A 19,105-nucleotide genomic window follows, 5' to 3' on the forward strand; every position below is an offset into this window, starting at 1 on the left:
CCAGACAATAATTACAATCTAATTACAAGTATTGACTACATATGGAATTAGGTTTCAAATAAATAAACTTTTAAAATTGTAATGATAGCAATTTAATACCTTTCATTGAAGAGTGGAGATCTATATTTTACTATTAAAGGACCAATGCAGGGGTGGGCAAACTACAGCCCAAGGGACAGATACGGGCCCTTGGGGTTTTGGATCCGGCCCGTGGGATTGCCCCGTGGTGCTGCGGGCCTGGTGCTGCTCTCAGAAGCGGCCCCAGGGTGGGGCAGCAGAGGGCTTCATGTGTTGCCCTTGGCACCAGATACCTCCCCCACAGTGCCCATTGGCCAGGAATGGGGAACCGTGTCCAGTAGGAACTTCAGGGGAGGTACCTGGAGGTATGGCAAGGGCGGCGCATGCAGAGCCCTCTGCTCCCTCTCCCCCAGGGGCCGCAGCGCTTCCTGGAGCGACACAGGGTCAGGGACAGGGCAGGCAGGCAGGGAGCTTGCCCTGGCCCCTATGCACGCCGCTGCCACCCCAGAGCCGCTTTAGGTAAGCGGTGCCACGCTGGAGCTTGAACCCCTCCTGCACCCTGCACCCCAATTCCCTGCCCTAAGCCCCCTACCTGCACCTTGCACCCCAATTCCCTGCCCTGAGCCCCCTCATACACCCTGCACCCCAACCCCCTCCCCTGAGCTCCCTGCTGCACCCTGCACCTCTGTGCACCCCAACCTCCTGCCCTGAGCCCCTTCCTGCAGTCCGCACCCCTGCTGTGAGCCTCCTCCTGCACGCTGCACCCCTTCTGCACCCCAACCCCCTTTCCCTGAGCCACCCCATATACCCCACACCCTCCTCTGCCCCAATCCCTTGCCCTGAGCCCCTTCCTGCATACCACACCCTCTCCCCCACCTCACATTCCTTCCTGCACCCCAACCCCGTGCCCTGGGCCTGCATACTATTTCCCCACCCAGACGTGGCCCTTGGCCCAAAAAGTTTAACCACGCCTGGACCAATGGCACATCATTTTTGGAGGCATTTAAGATAAGTGTAAAACAAAATACAGAGCAGCAAACAATGGAGACTTATTCCCACATGAATGCTGTTAATATAATAAAAAATTAGCAATCTTGAGAATTCTCCTACATCCTCTGCCTGGAAATCGAGACAACCAAAATGAGATGCAAATCATTGCCTTTATCTAATGAATAATGTAAATGAAGGCTCTTCTTAAGGCGAGCCAGTCTGCAGGAATCCTGCCTTACCTCACATTTCTTGTGGATTTAAGCATTAGAGAAAGGAATTGCCAAGTAATGACAAAGCCTTGGAGCCTCAAGTCAGTACAGACAGCAAGGTACATTAAGATGCATGGTACAGCGAGGGAGAGACCTGACATCTCATTAAAATGAAAATGTTGCTATTTTTTCTTCACCTAGTTAATGGAGTTGTATGACACTGTAATCTGCGATTATCTGTGCAGCTATTACTTAGCTCCTCTACAACATTTCCAAGATGGGAACTGAAAAACTTTATAAAACCTCTTCTCTCCTCTCTCAAAAACCCACTAGTGCTATTATATCTCTCTCAAGTCAACTGCATCGTCGTTTTTTTTCAGCAGTGCCATACAGCACATTGTATATATCCATTTATCACAAGCTTTGCCATAATTTATTCTTAACTTCCAAAAATAAACTTGTGTCAACAACCCTACAGCCATACAGTCCCTAAAAAACTAACTCACTCTTTATACAATCATAAGTTAATTTTCCCTGAATGACATATCCAGCACAAACTTAATTACTCTCATCAGAAAGCAACCCTGGACCTGACATAGAATTTCTTACATGGAATATTCACATCTTTCATGGCACACATATTATTTTGCTTCCTAGCTTTTTGTCCTTTAATCAGATGCCAAGATTGGGAATCCGCACATCTTACTTTAGTCTGAGTGTGTCCTCTAAGGTGGCACAAACTGAAGGTCCTACCAAACTACAATAAAGGTAGATTTGACATAATGGAGTCATTCACTTCCAAAATAATTACCCAGCCATCTAGTTAGTACAGGATGGAAAAAGTGCAGCCCAAATGTGGAATGTATGCTTTGGAGTTCTACAGTGGAGTTGCTCGCTGTCCTCATCTTAAAGAGAGAAATGGGATATGCAGAGTCTACAGGATCCTGCATGCTATGGTCCATATTAATTTGAATAGCTTTCTGCTTGTGTAGAGATGGAACATCGCATGCACGGACTCTTTGTGTCTGCACTGATACATTAAATATGAGGTTGGTTGCAATTTGTCCCATTTTATTTAACATGTAGCTCCTGACAAATTGTTGATGTAGTTTTTGGTGTCAAACGGTGTATGCCCCTGACCTACCATTACTGTATTGGTTTTGTGTGGACTTACAATATTATCACAGGCAGAAGACACAGGAAATGGTTTTCTTTCAGTATTGCTAATTGCCAGCATTTCAATGGCTGCAAAAACACACAGAAAAAAAATCCATCTGCTCATTTGAAAAGATGATAATACCACTAAGTCAGAATCACAAGGCCAAGAACTCAGAGTTAACAAAACCACTGACCTCTGGAGTGCCAAAGTTGATGAGGTTTATCACTTACATGACATGACCTTGGTGCCATGTTACTTTTGTTCAGATCGCACGTTTGTAAACCAATTGGAAACAAATCAGTATTTTGGCTTCAGTAAACCATAAAAAGATTAATCTATGTAAGGAGCAAAAAATGAGACTAGAAAGATTTTATCAGGAATCCTTTAATTGGTCTGTGGAAAAAAGAACCCCCTTTATTACAAGCTGGCAAAGACATCATTGCTGAAACAGTGTCTTAAAGCTTATTTTCTATTTATAGTTGCACTATAGTTCATCTTTTGGATTTGGGCTAGAAAGGATGCAAAAGCATCTGAAGTATTTTTCCCGTTGTTATAAAAACAAAGTCATTTTTAATTGTACACCACAGCTGAAAATTTCACATAGTTTAAAATAATAAGGTCAAATTCTGAGCTGACTTACATCCATTTCAATCCCATGGGCTATAAGTCACAGAATTTGGCCCAGTAATTTAAAAAAAATCAGTGAAAACGTGTCTAGTAATCAATATGGCATTGTCACTCTCTTAAATTGTATGCACATTGAGACTTGACTCACAGGTGCTTGGTTCTGCTCCTGCCAGCAGGTATATAGAGCTTAGGTTTCCAAAAGCTAGGGCAGTGACAACTAGCTGGCTATCTGGGAAGAAAGCTTTCACTAAACCAGACTAAGCAGTTGATTTGAAGTGGGGAGACAATTAAAGCATGGCATTTCTGAAATGGTAATAAAAATGTCACTACAAGTGATTGATTTGTTACAAATCCTTGGCTTCCTACTGGCATTCCAGTAGGATTTGGTGCTAAATCAGTTCTAAAGGATTATTAGTATCATATGTTATTTTCACAAACTCAAAGAATTCAGCATCATTTCATAAATCAACTGCAAGTTAAAATTAGATTTCCTTACAATTTCAGTTGTGTCACGTTATATCACATTCATACACACACAAACATGCACACAGATACACAAAATTTATAAAAAAAAATACTGCAGTCTGACTCAAACCTAGAAGAGTACATTTTAAAATGATTTCTTAATAAGAATTAAAAAAAAACCCTATTCTGACAAAGGGCTCTGTTGTATGGCTGCCACTGCATGTTCACAACCCATGGGATTTCATAGGAGTTCCAAAGCCAGGACACACTGTAGGAAACAACTCTAATTTTTTGTTCACTTACAATCCCTGCACATTATTTGTAAAGTGGTTTCTGATATTCTGGGTTGTGTTATACGTCTTTATTTACAGTACTACTTTTCCTGTGAAAAGCATTCTGAACCGCAGGCAGAAGACTCTATAAAGGAATAAATAATAGCAACAACAGTATAAGACCACCGTTTGGAGACCCATGAAATATGATATTTAGGCATCGGGGAATACCATAAGGCAAGAAGGTATTTCAGGCTTAACTATGAATTTCTTTGCTTTTAAGTATTTATGAGCTGGATCGTGTCCTCCAACAGAGTTTCCATGAGACAGAACTGCCAGAATTTCTGAGGTATCCTGCACATAAGACAAGTGGGGATTTGACTTCCCATGGAGATGAGAGAGCACACCTACAAACTCTTTGAGATCTGTAGTAAAAAGTGTAGACCTGAGTCCCACTGTTCTGAAGGCTATAACATACACACTGAAGGCACCTACCCTCCAGCAGTACAGCTTGCTTAGGAGCTGTGTCTCATTGGGTCTCCTACCTGTACTTGCTCCCTGTATCCCTGCTGTGGGAACAGAATGCAGGGAACAGGCTGTGGCAGAAGGATCAGCATTAATCTGTGCACTGCTATCATAAGGTTTGAGCATGAAGGCTAACTTATCACCAAGCTCCCCTGTATCAATGCTCTACCACTTCTGACAGGAGACAGAGACCAAAGACCTCTAAGGCTATCTGCCTAGGAAGAGCGCTATCTAGTACTCAACTCCCAAAGCAAAACATTGGCAACTAAACTTTCTCAGCAATTTACTGTGGACCTGAACATCTTCACAGCAAAGTATTTTGCAGATTTATAAGATGCTGCTAAACACCTAGGTTGTTATTTTATCTTTTTCTAAAAATATGTTTTAGTGCTTATGAAAGATTTCATACCTATGGCATTGATAAGCTAAGCCCAGAGCTGATCCAAAGTAAAATCAGCAATACCAACAGTTTTCCCAATGCTTCCCAGGCAGTATTTCAATTCTAACCTGTGGGGGAAACCCCTGTGGGGTGAAGACTCCCTCACATGCATTCAGTTTTTGTGGCCAGCAAGGGCACCAATTAGTGACAACTGTGATGGCGGTTGAGAATCTCTGCTTTAAATAAGGTTTCAGAAGGAAGTGCCCTAGGGAAAGAACAAGACTCTGGAAAATTGTATTAGCATACTCTACCTACCTTGTATTACTCTGAAAGTGGGATTGAGAAAAAGGGACAAAAATGTCAGAGGTTTCTGTTGGACTCAGTGCTGTTTTGCTGTTCACTGATGTATGTCTGATATTATGCACTAATTTTATCATTCCAAATTGGCCTTTTAGCACTACTTGGCACTTGACAATATAAAACGACCAGAATGATATTTGCTCCAAATTCTTCGTCAGATTAGTGCTGATCAGAAGAGTCAAATATTGCCTATTAAAAACCCTAAACTTTCAGGGCCTTTCCATGTACTTTTGCTGCACAGCATGTTTACTTCCTCTGAGTGTGCGGACTGGGAAGGTGGCTGCTTCTGTGAGAGATGTCATAATATAGATCACATTTCAGTGCACACTTCTACCATATTGCCACTGAAGTGTTTGACCTTAAGATTTAAGTACCTGCCACTGGTTGACAACCTGGGTCTGGAGGGACATAGACTTCTGAGGGTGTAGATGGAAGCCTTTCCATCTGGTGGAAGATTATGTTGTTCAATAGAGAGAAGGAAGAGGATAAGAAATGAGAAATCCTTTGGTTGTGGCTTCTTCTCAAACTAGTGTGTGGAAGGAAAAATTCTCAGATCCAGAATCCACCATGTACAGTCAGGGGGGCACAGGTAATATCACTGCATTCTTTGAAGCATCTCCAGATTTCTGTCTTTTGTATTCTCTACAAGGACAGTTTTTTTCAATTTTCATCACTTTGAAGAGGATACTATTTTAGTGAGGCCAAAGGAAGAACTCGTGAAGGGCTGGTACCCAGGGAAGAATGGAGAGACAGATTGTATCAGGCCTGAATCTCAACAGAGGCAGCAGATGTACAGGGACAGACCCTCTGCTGATGCAAGTTAGCACAGCTCTATTCAAGTCAATGGAGCCATGCCAATTACCCCAGCTGAGAATCTGGCCCACAGTGTCTGAGAACACTACACAGAGAACCAACCCAATGGTAACATATATGTGAGAGAGAGCTGGCTCTATTCCTATGCTGCAGCTCAGCAAAACTGGTACCAGTTCAGATAGCAAGGTCTGAGTCCTTTGCTGGCACCAAAATCAAAGCATATGGGAATGATCTCACTCTAAATTTAGAAGTTTTCATTCTCTGCCTTTTGCCAAAGGAAGACTTTGTTCAGTTCTCTAAAACAGTGCAAGAGAGAAAAGGAAATGTGTGGATGGATAAAAAAAATTGGGTATGAAAAATACCGAGCATTTTCACACATCAGTAACTTGGCCATTATTTTACTGTTAAAAAGGACACAGTTTACATTATTAATAGCCAACTAATTATGCTAAAAATGCAACTGTTTTTTAATTTTAAAAAAGTATTTTGATTTACTCCTGTTCAGAGACCTACTTCTAAACCCATGAAAATTGGGGCTTATAAAGGATGAGCTCAGAGACACTTAACTACTATACAGTGCCACAATTAATGATGGCATAATTATGGAGAAAAATTGGGAGATTATTCATTAACAGGTTCTTCTGTTCTTGTTATTTACAAACAAGCTGTAGGACTCATAAAAGTAAAACAATATATTTTAATATCCAGACTGTGATATGTGTGACATTTTTGTTTGCAGTGTTGTTGTAGTGGTGTTGATACCAGGATAAGAGAGAGAGACATGGTGGGTAAGGTTATATCTTTTACTGGACCAATGGTGGAAGAGACTAGCTTTTGAGCTTCACAGAGCTCTTCTTCAGGTCTGGGTCTAAGCCACCTTGTCTTTCTCGGATGTGTGACATGGCACTTTCCAGTTAAAAATTGTTAAAATATGCTATGCTAGAAGTGCAGTAAATGTATCAAAGAACAAAACGTATCCCAGTAATCAATTCTTGTCCAGCCACTGGAGACTTTGACCCTTGCTTTCAATAGTTCTGTAGGTGAGGATATCCGAAAACAAACATTTACATAATAAACAAACAGGTTTAATATACTGAAAAAGAGCTTTTGAGTGAAAGTACTCATGACATGGAATGTAAATACAAAGAAAGCATATTCATAATTGTGCTTTTACCTAAAATAGATTAGATTGATTGAGATTTCCAAAGCAATCTAGGGGATTTAGACACATATCTTCATTACACAACTGACATATGTAAGTAGATTTTTGGATCAGGCCATCAATGAGAGTCTTTCCATTTACTTCAATCAATGTTGGTTCAGGTCCTTAAATGGTGCAAATTAATTTTAATGAAAGATATGTTTCAAAGGAGGAGATTTTCAATGCTAATGGCTATTTGTGGTTTTGAAAATCTCCCTCTAGAATTATACCATCGTAGAGTTTAAAGACAGAGGGAACCTCCAGTTTCCAGTCTGACCTGCTCATCACAGGCCACTAAAAACCTAATTACCTCTGTATTGACTCAAGTAACATGAATTAAACTAGAGTATTACAGCCCTTAGGAGACTAAGCTAGTGTCTGCCAGAGTCCTCTACAGACCACATAAAAAATTTCAACCACTTACTTTTAAAGGTAAGTATAGATCATGCTTTACTCTTAAATATCTTTTTCCATAGGAAAAAATGAGACAGAGCATTTTTAAAAAAATCAAAACCAATGCATCACCAATAAAGTTCACTTTACATTGTTGCTTCTAAATCATCTTCTTCCAACCCCAAGCTTTTCTTCAAGCTTCAAATGACAAGTTTTCCTGCTGATGGTAGCGAATATTGATATCTACAGAAGCACAACATTTTCATCTTGGTTGCTTGAAAATATAAAATTTGAGATATCCAAACTGAAGAATGATGGGTGTGAGCACAAAGCTTGTACGTAGCCCCTATTATGTTCAAGAGCTACTTTTATTTCATAATCATCTAAACGAGGAAAAAGTTGGCTTTCTAGTGAATAATGAGCTTCCCAGATTTTTAGACAGGGAAAGGGGAGTGCACTGTTTAAATGTTGCATAATGGCATTGGAAATTTGAACATACTTCTGTATATGAGGCATCTTGTTAGAGTTTCTCCAGGATATTTCTGCAGGCTATCCCTACAGTATTGTTTCTGCTTGTTAGATCCATCTGGGCAATGAAGCCAAGGGGCCTACCAGACTTTGGAGGGCTCAGCTAAAAATAGAAGTAGAAAATGGAACATATAGTAAGAACTGTTTTAGTAGTTACAAGAATCACATTCTGTAATTTTTGGTTATACATAGGGTGCTTTTTAAATGATGTCTTTTTTTTTTTAATTTGTTTGCTGTTTAGTTGGGTTTTTTTGCAGTCATTTGTAAATGTCATCCATAATCGGCTCTGTTTCTAGTTTTCACTGGAAGAAAGTGCCTTATGAGCAGGTATAGATGGCAAAAATCAAATTGTTGAGTTACAGTGATGGCTCTTGACAGTTTTACAGATAAAAATGTAACAAGCACAGGAAAGACACTGTATTTACACATAAGAAAATGCTCTTCTTATCATAATGCTGTCCCCTTTTAAAGGCCTTACAACTACTTGGCAGTAAAAATTCTCTCTGGTCTGGAACTTGACAAAATGTCTCAACTAGAGAACTGTTTTTTACATGGAGTAAACAATTAAAATTCACTTCAGCTCATTTCTCATTTTATTTATAAATTCCATGTAGAAAAAACTGTCTACAGAATTAAATGATGAGAAACAGAAATGTTCTATGGAAAACAGAACATGGAAAACACCACGGCATTGATGTAGAACTACTTGCATGCATAAGTATTTGCATGGTGAAAATACAAGGCCTTTCCAATATCCATGCAATACAGTGTTCACTGTGAAGAAACTGGACTGGATGAGGGAGAGGAGCAATATAAAAATAAACAAAAATCATGAAATCATTGGCTTCACACGACAAAAATATTATTAAAATACCCTCATAGACTACTATCCATAGCCATACTCACACCTACATATCCAAATGGTGTCACTGCATGTGACCTTTGTGGATATATTAAACTGCAGAGGAAAAATGTATACAAAAATCAAACAGTGTATAAATATAGATCTGTGGACATTGTCTCTTCAGGTAAATTAGTTCAGAAGATTGTGTTTGCACTTCTCAGTCTAGCGAGACTAAATTTTTAAGTGCAAAGGCCCCTTTGCCTCATCAGTCAAAGAACATAACAGCTTCAAGGGCTATTATCAATTTTTCAGGGTAGAATATTATGGTCTCTGCACTGATAGAGGAAACATTTGGCTAAGTAATTCCAGTATCTGGGGCCTGCTTTTGGCTACTTGCAAGAAATCTGGAAATACATGCACTTATTTTCACATACAGGAAATTTCAGTCTCCATAAAACAGTTTCTACTTTGAATCATAATAGAAACAATGAAGGTGAGTGGCACTAACTCAGAGGAAAATTTAACAGCACCTACAGTCTCACCATTTCCTAGTCCCCTTAAGCAAGGCCATGTAATGAATTTTTTTCTCCACATGGAGTAAAGCAGGGAAAGGCAACCTATGGCACGCGTGCCGAAGGCGGCACGCAAGCTGATTTTCAGTGGCACTCACACTACCCGGATCCTGGCCATCAGTCCGGGAAGCTCTGCATTTTAATTTAATTTTAAATGAAGTTTCTTAAACATTTTAAAAACCTTATTTACTTTACATACAACAAGAGTTTAGTTATATATTATAGACTTATAGAAAGAGACCTTCTAAAAACGTTAAAATGTATTACTGGCACACAAGACCTTAGAGTGAATAAATGAAGACTTGGCACACCACTTCTGAAAGGTTGCTGATCCCTGGAGTAAAGGATAACTTGCTTAAATGGTTTCAAACAACCTGTAACTGCCAGCAGGGTATGCTAGTGCTTCCATGCATTTCATCCTCTCTGCTCTGTTCCATGAAGCAAAGGGAATGAGATGGCTCTTAGGCTCTGATCCTAGAAATACTTATGCACATATATAACTTCTCATGTGAATAGCCCCATTTAACGCTATGGGGATATTCATATGAATAAAGATATGTACCCAGTTACGTGTTTTCAGGAGGGAGTGCATGGAACCTTAGTCTATGCATTGGACTGGTCACTTTATGACTAAAAAGAAAAAAAAATAAAAAACCAACGTGTTAATAAATGTTAATCTTTGGAAACTGTCTTATGTCATCTTAAAAGTGAACCCATATGAACATCCTACTATGGTACAGTGTAACAGTAACAGTTCTTTTGACTTTGTACAGGACTTGAAGACCCCTCAGATGCCAGATGAGTTCCGCAGGTATTGTAATCCAGGACTGGGCTTTTATAGCACAAGTTTTTCTTGGCTGGCATGGCAATGAAATAATGTCATAAAGCAAGTACTGTATTGGGAGGCAGTTCAGGTTCACCTATCCCTTGCAAAAACAGAGTCTACCATTTGCTGTGTTCTAGCACACCTACACACAGTAAAGTAGAGGTTCCTAATGATACATCATCCTGACACAGTGTAGCCATATAGTGATGTTACACCATAATAACATAACCTCAGACAGTGAGCGTTTGTTGGGACACTACTATATAGATTATACTACTCTTCTACAGCAAATCCTGTTCTTAGGGACTCCCTAAAGCTTGAAATCCATGAGCCATCGCCTCATGATCAACTGTACCTTAGCAGTAGCAGTGCAGGTTGCAGTATATTACTAGAAATGGGTTCATTTATATATCAATTTTTTTATTACAGGTGACATTAAGAATTCAGGGGACATTCCTGACACAGTTATATTGACAGTGAGCCACTATAATTCAACTGTGAATGGAACTGAATCTGTCAGGAATGTTTTTTTAAAATAAATATTATTTTACTGGGAATACATTTTATTTATTTTAAAACTTATGCTGTGTTTGCAAATCCAGAGTCACCATGATACATCATGCCCCAGAAGGTAAGAGAATGCATTCAGAGCTGCACCAGCAACATGTGGGACCATGCATTCTGGAATGTCCTATGTGCAGAAAACTGGGAATAATGAAAACCAGCCAACATATTGGGAGTGGGAGGGTCCTGTCCACCCAGCAAAGAAAACAGTATGCTGGTTACAGGAAGACAACTCTGTGCCACATGACAAGGTTGAAATGCGGTTAGCTGCCACATCTAAGAACTGAGTTCTAACCACATTGTATGTGGATGCAAACTATGGGTATGTTTACACTGCATTTGGAGGTGTGACTGCAGCATGTGTAGACATATGAAAGATAGATTTAATGTAGCTAGTGTGAGTACCAACAGCAGTGAAGCTGTGGCAGCATGGATTGTACAAGCCCATCTAGGACCCTAGGTACTTATCTGGGCAGCTAGCCCAGGTTAGGGTGACTAAATGTCCCGTTTTTATAGGGGCAGTCCTGATTTCGAGGGCTTTTTCTTACATAGGCACCAATTACCCCCCACTCCGTCCCGATTTTTCACACTTGCTATCTGGTCACCCTAGCCCACACTGAAGCCTCTGCTGCCATGGTTTCCTGGCTACTGGTACTCATGCTAACTCAATTAAAGCTAGCTCAGCTATGTCTACATGGGCTACACTCAAACATTCGACTTCAGTGTAGACATGCCCTATGTTTGGAACCAACCACGCTCATAAGCAGTTACAAAGATGGGTGAAAGCTTGTTTGTGGACAGAGCCAAACTCTAGTTATAGAAACTAGTTCCCTACGGGTATTTAAGACAATCTGTGTAAGAATTAAGTTGCTTGTCCGAATAAGTCTACCAAAGAAAATCTATGTGTCTACCGCTATCTCTCTAGTAAACTGTTACATTATACAGTTGTTTCCAGGTGGTAAGAGCACTAATATAATTTTCTGCTAATTTTTTCTTATTACTTCTGAATGTTTACATGGTGACACTACAATTCCTTACCTTGTTCACATCTACAGTTATTGCGGTAACCATCTACTGACACTGAAGGGAGTTGTTAGCTACAATCTAATATTCAAAGTTAATTTGACATACTGAAGAAAAAAAAAAACATAGGCAAAAACAAACATTAAAACACACTGTCCAGTACTTGTTTATGCACTTGGCACATTGTTGCAGTGGCTGCATTGCAAACATTGAAGGGAATTGCAAACAATGCAAGGGTAGGTTTGATTCAGAAAATTCTGTTTCCACTGAAAGACAGTTTAACACATTAAGAATTTCATTGGCACACTTCTGCTTAGCTTAGGTTTTGTAAAAACTTGTTTTTACAAAATGTAAATTTGGAGCTAAAAATTCAAATTGACAGATTCTTCTCAGTAATTCACAAGTAAGCCTTGAAATGAGTTAATAAATGAAATAAATAAATCAGATATTCCCATAACCTGAGTCTTAAATTTTGACTTATGAGGATATTTTTTTCAGCTGCCTTTATATTGCAAAGAAAACAAGCATCCTGCAGGTTCCACCAAGCCATCTTTTGTTTCTACTGTCATTACATACATTTACTTTTTTCTCTTTCATAAGACTAAAGTTTCACTTTCACATTGGGAGCTGAGAGAGAGGCACACCACCACTTGGAGTTCCTTTGCATGTGAGGGAGTGTCAATGCTGTGTCACCCCTGATGAAGCTGCAATGTGTAGTCCCTGTACTGGCTGGCCAACTCTGGACCTGCTGGACAAGTCACCTTCTTCTCATCCACTTCAAAATGGCTAGCGACTCACCCTGGCACAGTCCTCATGCTCTAGTGAATGCAAGAAGTGATATTGTGATTGGTCTCCACATGGGGCTGAAAGATGGGACAGGGGTTGGCAAAGGCTCCCTACAATCGCATGGTGCACATAGTGTATTTCCTCATTTTATTATGCTATATAATAAAATATTTCTTAAAATAATAGGAAATTCCAAGGCAAAAAACATTGTTATCTGAACTTAAGATACCCTTACAAAACACTGCTAACTTTAATTACTGTTAATTAAACCTAAACATTAAAAAGGTATGGAAAATAGATGGATTAATTCAGGTAATGTAGGTAAAGACAGCAATACTTTTCACATTCATATAGTCTCTTCAAATGTACATGTATGAAGATTCACATTAAGCAATCCACTACAGCCTCAACTTTAGCCAAATAAACCCATACAATCTCACGCTTATTAACAGAATAGCACAGATGTAACAGAGTAAAATTTGTACCTTAATATTTACAATCCATAAAAAAAAGAAGAGAACGCCTTTTCACAATAACACATCTGCTAGGAATTCTGCTAGGTGGAATTATACTTAATAATGCTTCTATACCACTGCATTAAATTGTTATACTCAGTTACGCTGCATACATATGAGTGTTTCCATTTTCATTGCACATTTTGACTTATAAGTTACTTAGAAGAATGATATCCCTTCTTTTAATTATTTCAGTAAACATAATAATGGCATTGCTCACTATACCACAGAGTACTTTATTTTCCCTATTTTTTAGTAATATGAGCCTACTTGTAATTAAAGACATGCTGCATTAATGATGCTGAAAGTCTCAGAGGGAAACATTTAATGTCCACCTCATAATATTATGCCAGAATTACATGCACAGAAGACTTTTTAATAATCTTTGTTTCTTAATTTAGTTTTGATTGACTATGAAATCCAGAGGAGCACTCTAGGGCTTGAATTTCTACTGTCATCAGCACTTCTGCTCCATAAATTGTACAAACGCGGATGACTCTTCCGTCTGTAGGCTTCTTTTCAAAGCTTCCGTTTAACCTATCCAGAAAATTAGCTGCAGGCTGCAGATAATTTTACCATTTTTAAGCCACTGGGGTGTTGAATAGGGCTATGACAGCCAAATTTGTCTAAACACAAAGAGCAAATCATATTTTTATGTTGTCATTTCAGTTTTATACGCATGTTCATAACAATCTTAGTTCTATATGCAAACTACAGCAGCAGCCAGTAGGGGTTTCTTAGCTAAGAGTCTGAGAGGAGTTTCATTATGAACCAGGGATTAGTAATGGAATTAAAAGTGATATTAATAAGGTTTAGATTTTAGCAAATCAATCCCCTCTCAGGAAGCAGTGGTATGTAGCTGTGCTGCCCAACCTGATAGCCTGAGTAGGAAGAGAGAAGAAAATATTACACTGGCAAGTTATGTTTATTAAAATAAAAATGGTGTCTGTCTGATACAGTGTTAGTTGGGATAGATTAGTAGGCAGAGTGCAAGTGGTGCAAACAAAAGGTACAAAACCAACGTAATTGCTTCATGTATGATATCAGTGCAGTGTATGTGGTGAGTCAATGTGCATGCATACAACATCCTAAATATGTGTGTGATTGGACCTGAACACCTTTAAGAGTTCTAGGCATTGAAAATGATGCCATAAGCTATTCAAAAGTTCATTTTCCCCAGAATAGACCTGTTTGTCACAGAGTAATAATGATCTCCATATGGATAATATACAGGCAAACAAATATATTTAGTAGGTTATTTTAATTTACAGTAAACTTATTTATAAGAACTCATTAGTTTCCCAGAGCTAAATTAGCTAAAATTACACAAATTTCTATTGCTTTACTGATCTCTTAATAAAATGAACCATGTATAACATTATAAATATGATATATACTTCAAAACTACATTTTCCTATCAAGGAATAATAGTTTTCAACAGAAATTAACGTTCTACTGAAAGAAAATTAATTTTCTATATAATGTAAGCTAAAAGAATGCCTCTACAAGCTGAAAATTTCTTCCAACATTAAAAATCTCCTAGGATCTGACCTGGCAAACATTTATGCATCCAGCTTTACTCAGGTGTAATGTTTTGACGCATCCATAGTGCCTTGTTCTTCACAGCTGGCACAACTATTTACCAAGGGCAACATTTTCACAATTGGCTTCTAATTTTAGGGACCCCAGATGCAGAAAACCTGGCTTAAGACCCCTGGGCATGATTTTTAGAAGTGCTGGGCACCCACAAATCTAATTAAGGTCGCAGGAAAATACAGGTACTCAACACCTCTGAAAAATCAGACCCTAGCTAATGGTGTTTCTTTTAATGCTGCCCATAAATACAACTGTGAACATTTATGGCTCATGATAACGAAGCATTAAGTAACAATGGTTAGAGCTGTGCATACTTCCCTGAAAATGCTGTCAATGCACCCTCCTCCTTAAACCTGCAACAAATTTAAGTATTCTAATTGTAGGCTTCTATTGGGCAAGGTTGCCTAATTACACCACATTATGGTGGTTTCATGATGTGAACACACTAAAATCAAACCACCAAACTCTTTTTCACAAATAACCCATGCAAAGACACCCAGGTGAAAGATTAGTGCACTAGAAGCTTGATGCTGTTTTCATTTAAGTCCACCGCAAGCATTGCCATTAATTTCAAGTGAAACAGCATTGGGTTTTAACTAAATGAACCATTTATCCTACAGCCTAATGTGTTTTAATGAAGATTGCTTATTTCTTATTGCTTTGTTTCTCAGAAGCCTTTCACATTTACAAGCTCATAATATTATGTAGTTTTGCCTGGATCATAACTGAACTGGGGATTTCTACTTTGCCTCTGCCTATTACAGAAAAACATCCTGAAACTATCTAGGAAAGGACCATTGAAAAGTTTGCCTTACCATTGCACAGAAGGTCTCAGGAGGATCTCCACATGTTATATCAGGGGGATCCAGGGTCACTTTCACATATTTGATCATGTCTCTGGCTTCCGGCTGACAGGCCATGTAATCCCAAATTTTTCCTTCTTCTGTGTAAATCTGAGTCTTACATACGTCATAATGTCCCCACACTGAAGGATAATGCTGCATCACTGAAGATACAGTAACCCAAAGGGCATGAAGTGACAGGAATCTTGACAAATACATCTCTAAATCCTTTGAAATCGCCTTGATAATTATAACCAGTACTGATTTAATGATAGTCTATAGATGATAAATATATGTACATGTACATTTATGTATGTATCTTATAAAACAGATTCCACAACTGAACGTGAAACGTTGAATACGGTACTTGCTTTGCTAAGTTGAAGACTTTGGCGGAAGCCTAACATATTCAAAGAACAGCTTTTCACAGAAATCTGAAGCTTGTTCTTTGTCTTATCATGTGTCTATCAGGGCTTTTTGTAAAAGATATCCGAGAGCAGATACTAATTTAGCAAAGCTGTAGGTCTTCACTTGTACTGTTGATAACCCCGAGTGATCCTCCGTGTTCAAAGCTCACAAGGGATATCTAGACGCACTGATAAATCAGCATCTGAAGCAAAAGGATGAGTGTCTATAGCCTGGTGTCTGTTTCCCATCAATCACTCTTTTCTTCTGGCACCAACATCCTTTTAGAAACAATAAGAGTAAGAGTTATTGTCCAAGAATCAATGCATTATAAAAATATATGAAATGTTGACATTTTGGAGGTCTGATGCAATATAAAGCAAATTGGTGTAATATAGACAACCTTTACTATGGGTGCTTTGCTAGAATGAACAAACTATCAAAATCATTCACAGTGAAAAGTATTTCAACATGAAAGATTTAATTCTTCTCTAACAAAGACAGATTTATAACATTTCATGTGAGCTACAGGTTTTTGCTTCAAAAATGACATTTCCATCTTGGCAAAACCTGAAAGGCAAACAACAGAACTTAAACATTTCTCGTATTTTATAACCAATGAGGCAGGGGAAATCTAACCTACCAGGGAGAACAGCAGAGTGGATCTTTTATTACAGTGACAAAGATGACAATTACCGGTGTGCTTTCTGTCTCTTGGAATGAGGATCTCGGAGACCTCAAAATGCCTCGTATGCCTCTATGCTTTTGTTAGCTTAATAAGAGAGTTATTAGGAGCACACATTTGTCTGTTTGGATTTTCTCATTAGTATTGAAAAAACTTTGCTCCTTTTTTTAAATTGCATTTAATGATAAAGATAACAACTGGCTCACCTGTAGCTTATTATATTAACAATTTCCCCTTTAACATGAGCCCCATGTTTTCTTAATTATTTTTACATATCTACCTCTTGTTTATTTCTGTAACAGAAATACCCCCCAAACAGTTCTGCATATTTTTGTAAGATGTAAAATACCAGGACATAAAATCATAAACCTTAAAAACAACATATTACAAATTCAGAAGTCATTTATATAAGCCAATGCAGTTTTCTCTAATTTTGCGATCAATCCTGTTCCAATTGAAGATATTGGAAGTTTGGCCACTGACTTCAATGGGAATAGGATCAGCTCCTTTATGAAAAGAAGGATGCATTCAGCTACTACTGTACTTTTCAACTCTTTAGCTGACTCTTACAATCTAAACAACCTCTTAAAATTCATGTTTACAGACAACTATAAATCATAATGTTGCATAGCTCAATTAATGTCTGTAGTCTAATATTCTAGTTAGTATGATGAATCTTCCTATGTCATAAAAATATGAAAGACATTCTATCACATACGCCTTGTTTTATAATACACATTTTCAAGAAAGAGCAAAAGTTGTCTTCAAAGCAATTTCACAAACGGGTTGACTATATTTAAATACTGCACCATCTTAAACTGAAATAAGCCACACACACTATGAAATGCCAACAGATGGCTGAAGTGTGTTTCCATAGCAAAGTAATTTACAATAATTGCCTTATGGACGCAAGTGCAATTTTCCATTATATTCATTTCATAAAATGTTATTATACAGCTGTGATTTGTGATGTATTCTACTGGAAAGTGTGTTGAATATCTGAATTTTCATGTAGCAATAGTTAGCTATTTGTCTAAATACATGTAAACTTACAAATCTGAATTTGCTACAAAACCAGAAACTTCAAATACTTTACAAAAATTAAATACATTTTAAATCAGACCATTAAGTATCATAGCATTTTTAACCACCATCCATTCTTCCTGTTTTCATTGGCAACATTTAACTTGTTATTTTGGAATTAATTAAAGTAATTTTTTAAAGGCATACAAATTACACTGTTTCTATCCACTTTTTCCAGTCTATTTTATTGTTTTGGAGGGAAAAAACACAGCTCAAATACAAAGGTCAACATCTATAAGTAAGGAACTGACATGAAAAAAAATGTTCTTTGTTTCTAAATAAAAACTTACAAAGTGCCTTAAACGATCATGACAAATCAGTGCATATTCAGTACTGACGGATGAGAAAAACTATTCTGAGCTTGGGCAAAGCTGGTAAAACTAGTAAGTGAATGCTGTGTTACTGTATAGAAACAACAAGTTACTATGTTTAAACAGTCTTTCAATTTAGCCTTTTTCATTTAGTCAGAAATATACACTTTTTTAACGTTTTCTTTGTTAGTTTTTCTTTTCTTTTCCTCTATAACCTGCTGTCACTGCCAATCGACAAATAAGTGGGACTAGATAGGGCTGTAAACAGATGTATTAACTGGAATTGAGAATATAGCTATTGAGAATGAATGTGAAGCTAGCCGTTATCTCAACACCCACTGTGCTACAACTCTCACCATATAACCAATTCTCATGAAAGAAAGTCAGCATCATAATGATGGTCATTACACAGAATTATAGACTATAACACTGATCAAATTTAGTGCACTGACAAGGAAAAAGTGCAGGAGAGTGCAAGAAATTTGAGTATTGGAAAGATATAGGACTGAGTGACGGACAATCCTGACAAGAAGCAGCCAATTACAGCTTAAATTTCTGGCACATAACCAGTTGTGATTAATAGTCTTCCATTATATTACAGATATATTATTAATGTATTAAAAATGTCAGGCTTTGGCAAGAACTAATATGGCATGGTTCAGTTACTCTGCAGTATCTTCTTTTAATGAGCTCCCATTGACACAGAGAAAGATATTGACCAAAGCACATTAAATATCATATGCTATGGGTCACTGAGGCTTTTATAATAGAGCTACACAATTTGTCTTTATTATATTTATGCCTGCAGTGTCATTCATTATGTGCATTCTAGTTCCTGGTTGTCTATTCCCAAACATATCTAATTAAAAAAAATTACCTTGCAAAAATTTTAAAATTACGTTTCTGAACTTTTAAACAATACCAATTGTAGCTCTAAACTGCACAGGCAAACTGTGGGTAAGATTTGTTTTCATGAATACACTTACATTTGGCCCTATAGAGTAAAATGCACCAAACATAATAACCGATGCATTTCTTGTGCCCAAATCCTCTATACCCTGTAGTCCTCTCTTCAGCAACTGACCATGCGTTCTGCTGTGTTAAACTGAAATGA

At 38.0% G+C, this 19,105-nt stretch overlaps 1 protein-coding gene across 4 annotated transcripts in view; it reads right to left on the reverse strand.

Moving 5' to 3' along the window:
- Positions 1–19,105, reverse strand: part of NTNG1 (netrin G1) — a 209,142-nt gene that overhangs the window by 185,232 nt on the left and 4,805 nt on the right. For all 4 annotated transcript variants that reach the window (XM_050962390.1, XM_050962389.1, XM_050962388.1 and 1 more), the window contains exon 2: positions 15,481–16,193. In XM_050962390.1, coding sequence (XP_050818347.1) covers positions 15,481–15,726 — 246 coding nt within the window. In that variant the 5' untranslated portion in view covers positions 15,727–16,193. The remainder of the gene's footprint in view (positions 1–15,480; positions 16,194–19,105) is intronic.

This window comes from Gopherus flavomarginatus, chromosome 7 (genome assembly GCF_025201925.1).
Source record: "Gopherus flavomarginatus isolate rGopFla2 chromosome 7, rGopFla2.mat.asm, whole genome shotgun sequence".
Taxonomy (NCBI): domain Eukaryota; kingdom Metazoa; phylum Chordata; order Testudines; family Testudinidae; genus Gopherus; species Gopherus flavomarginatus.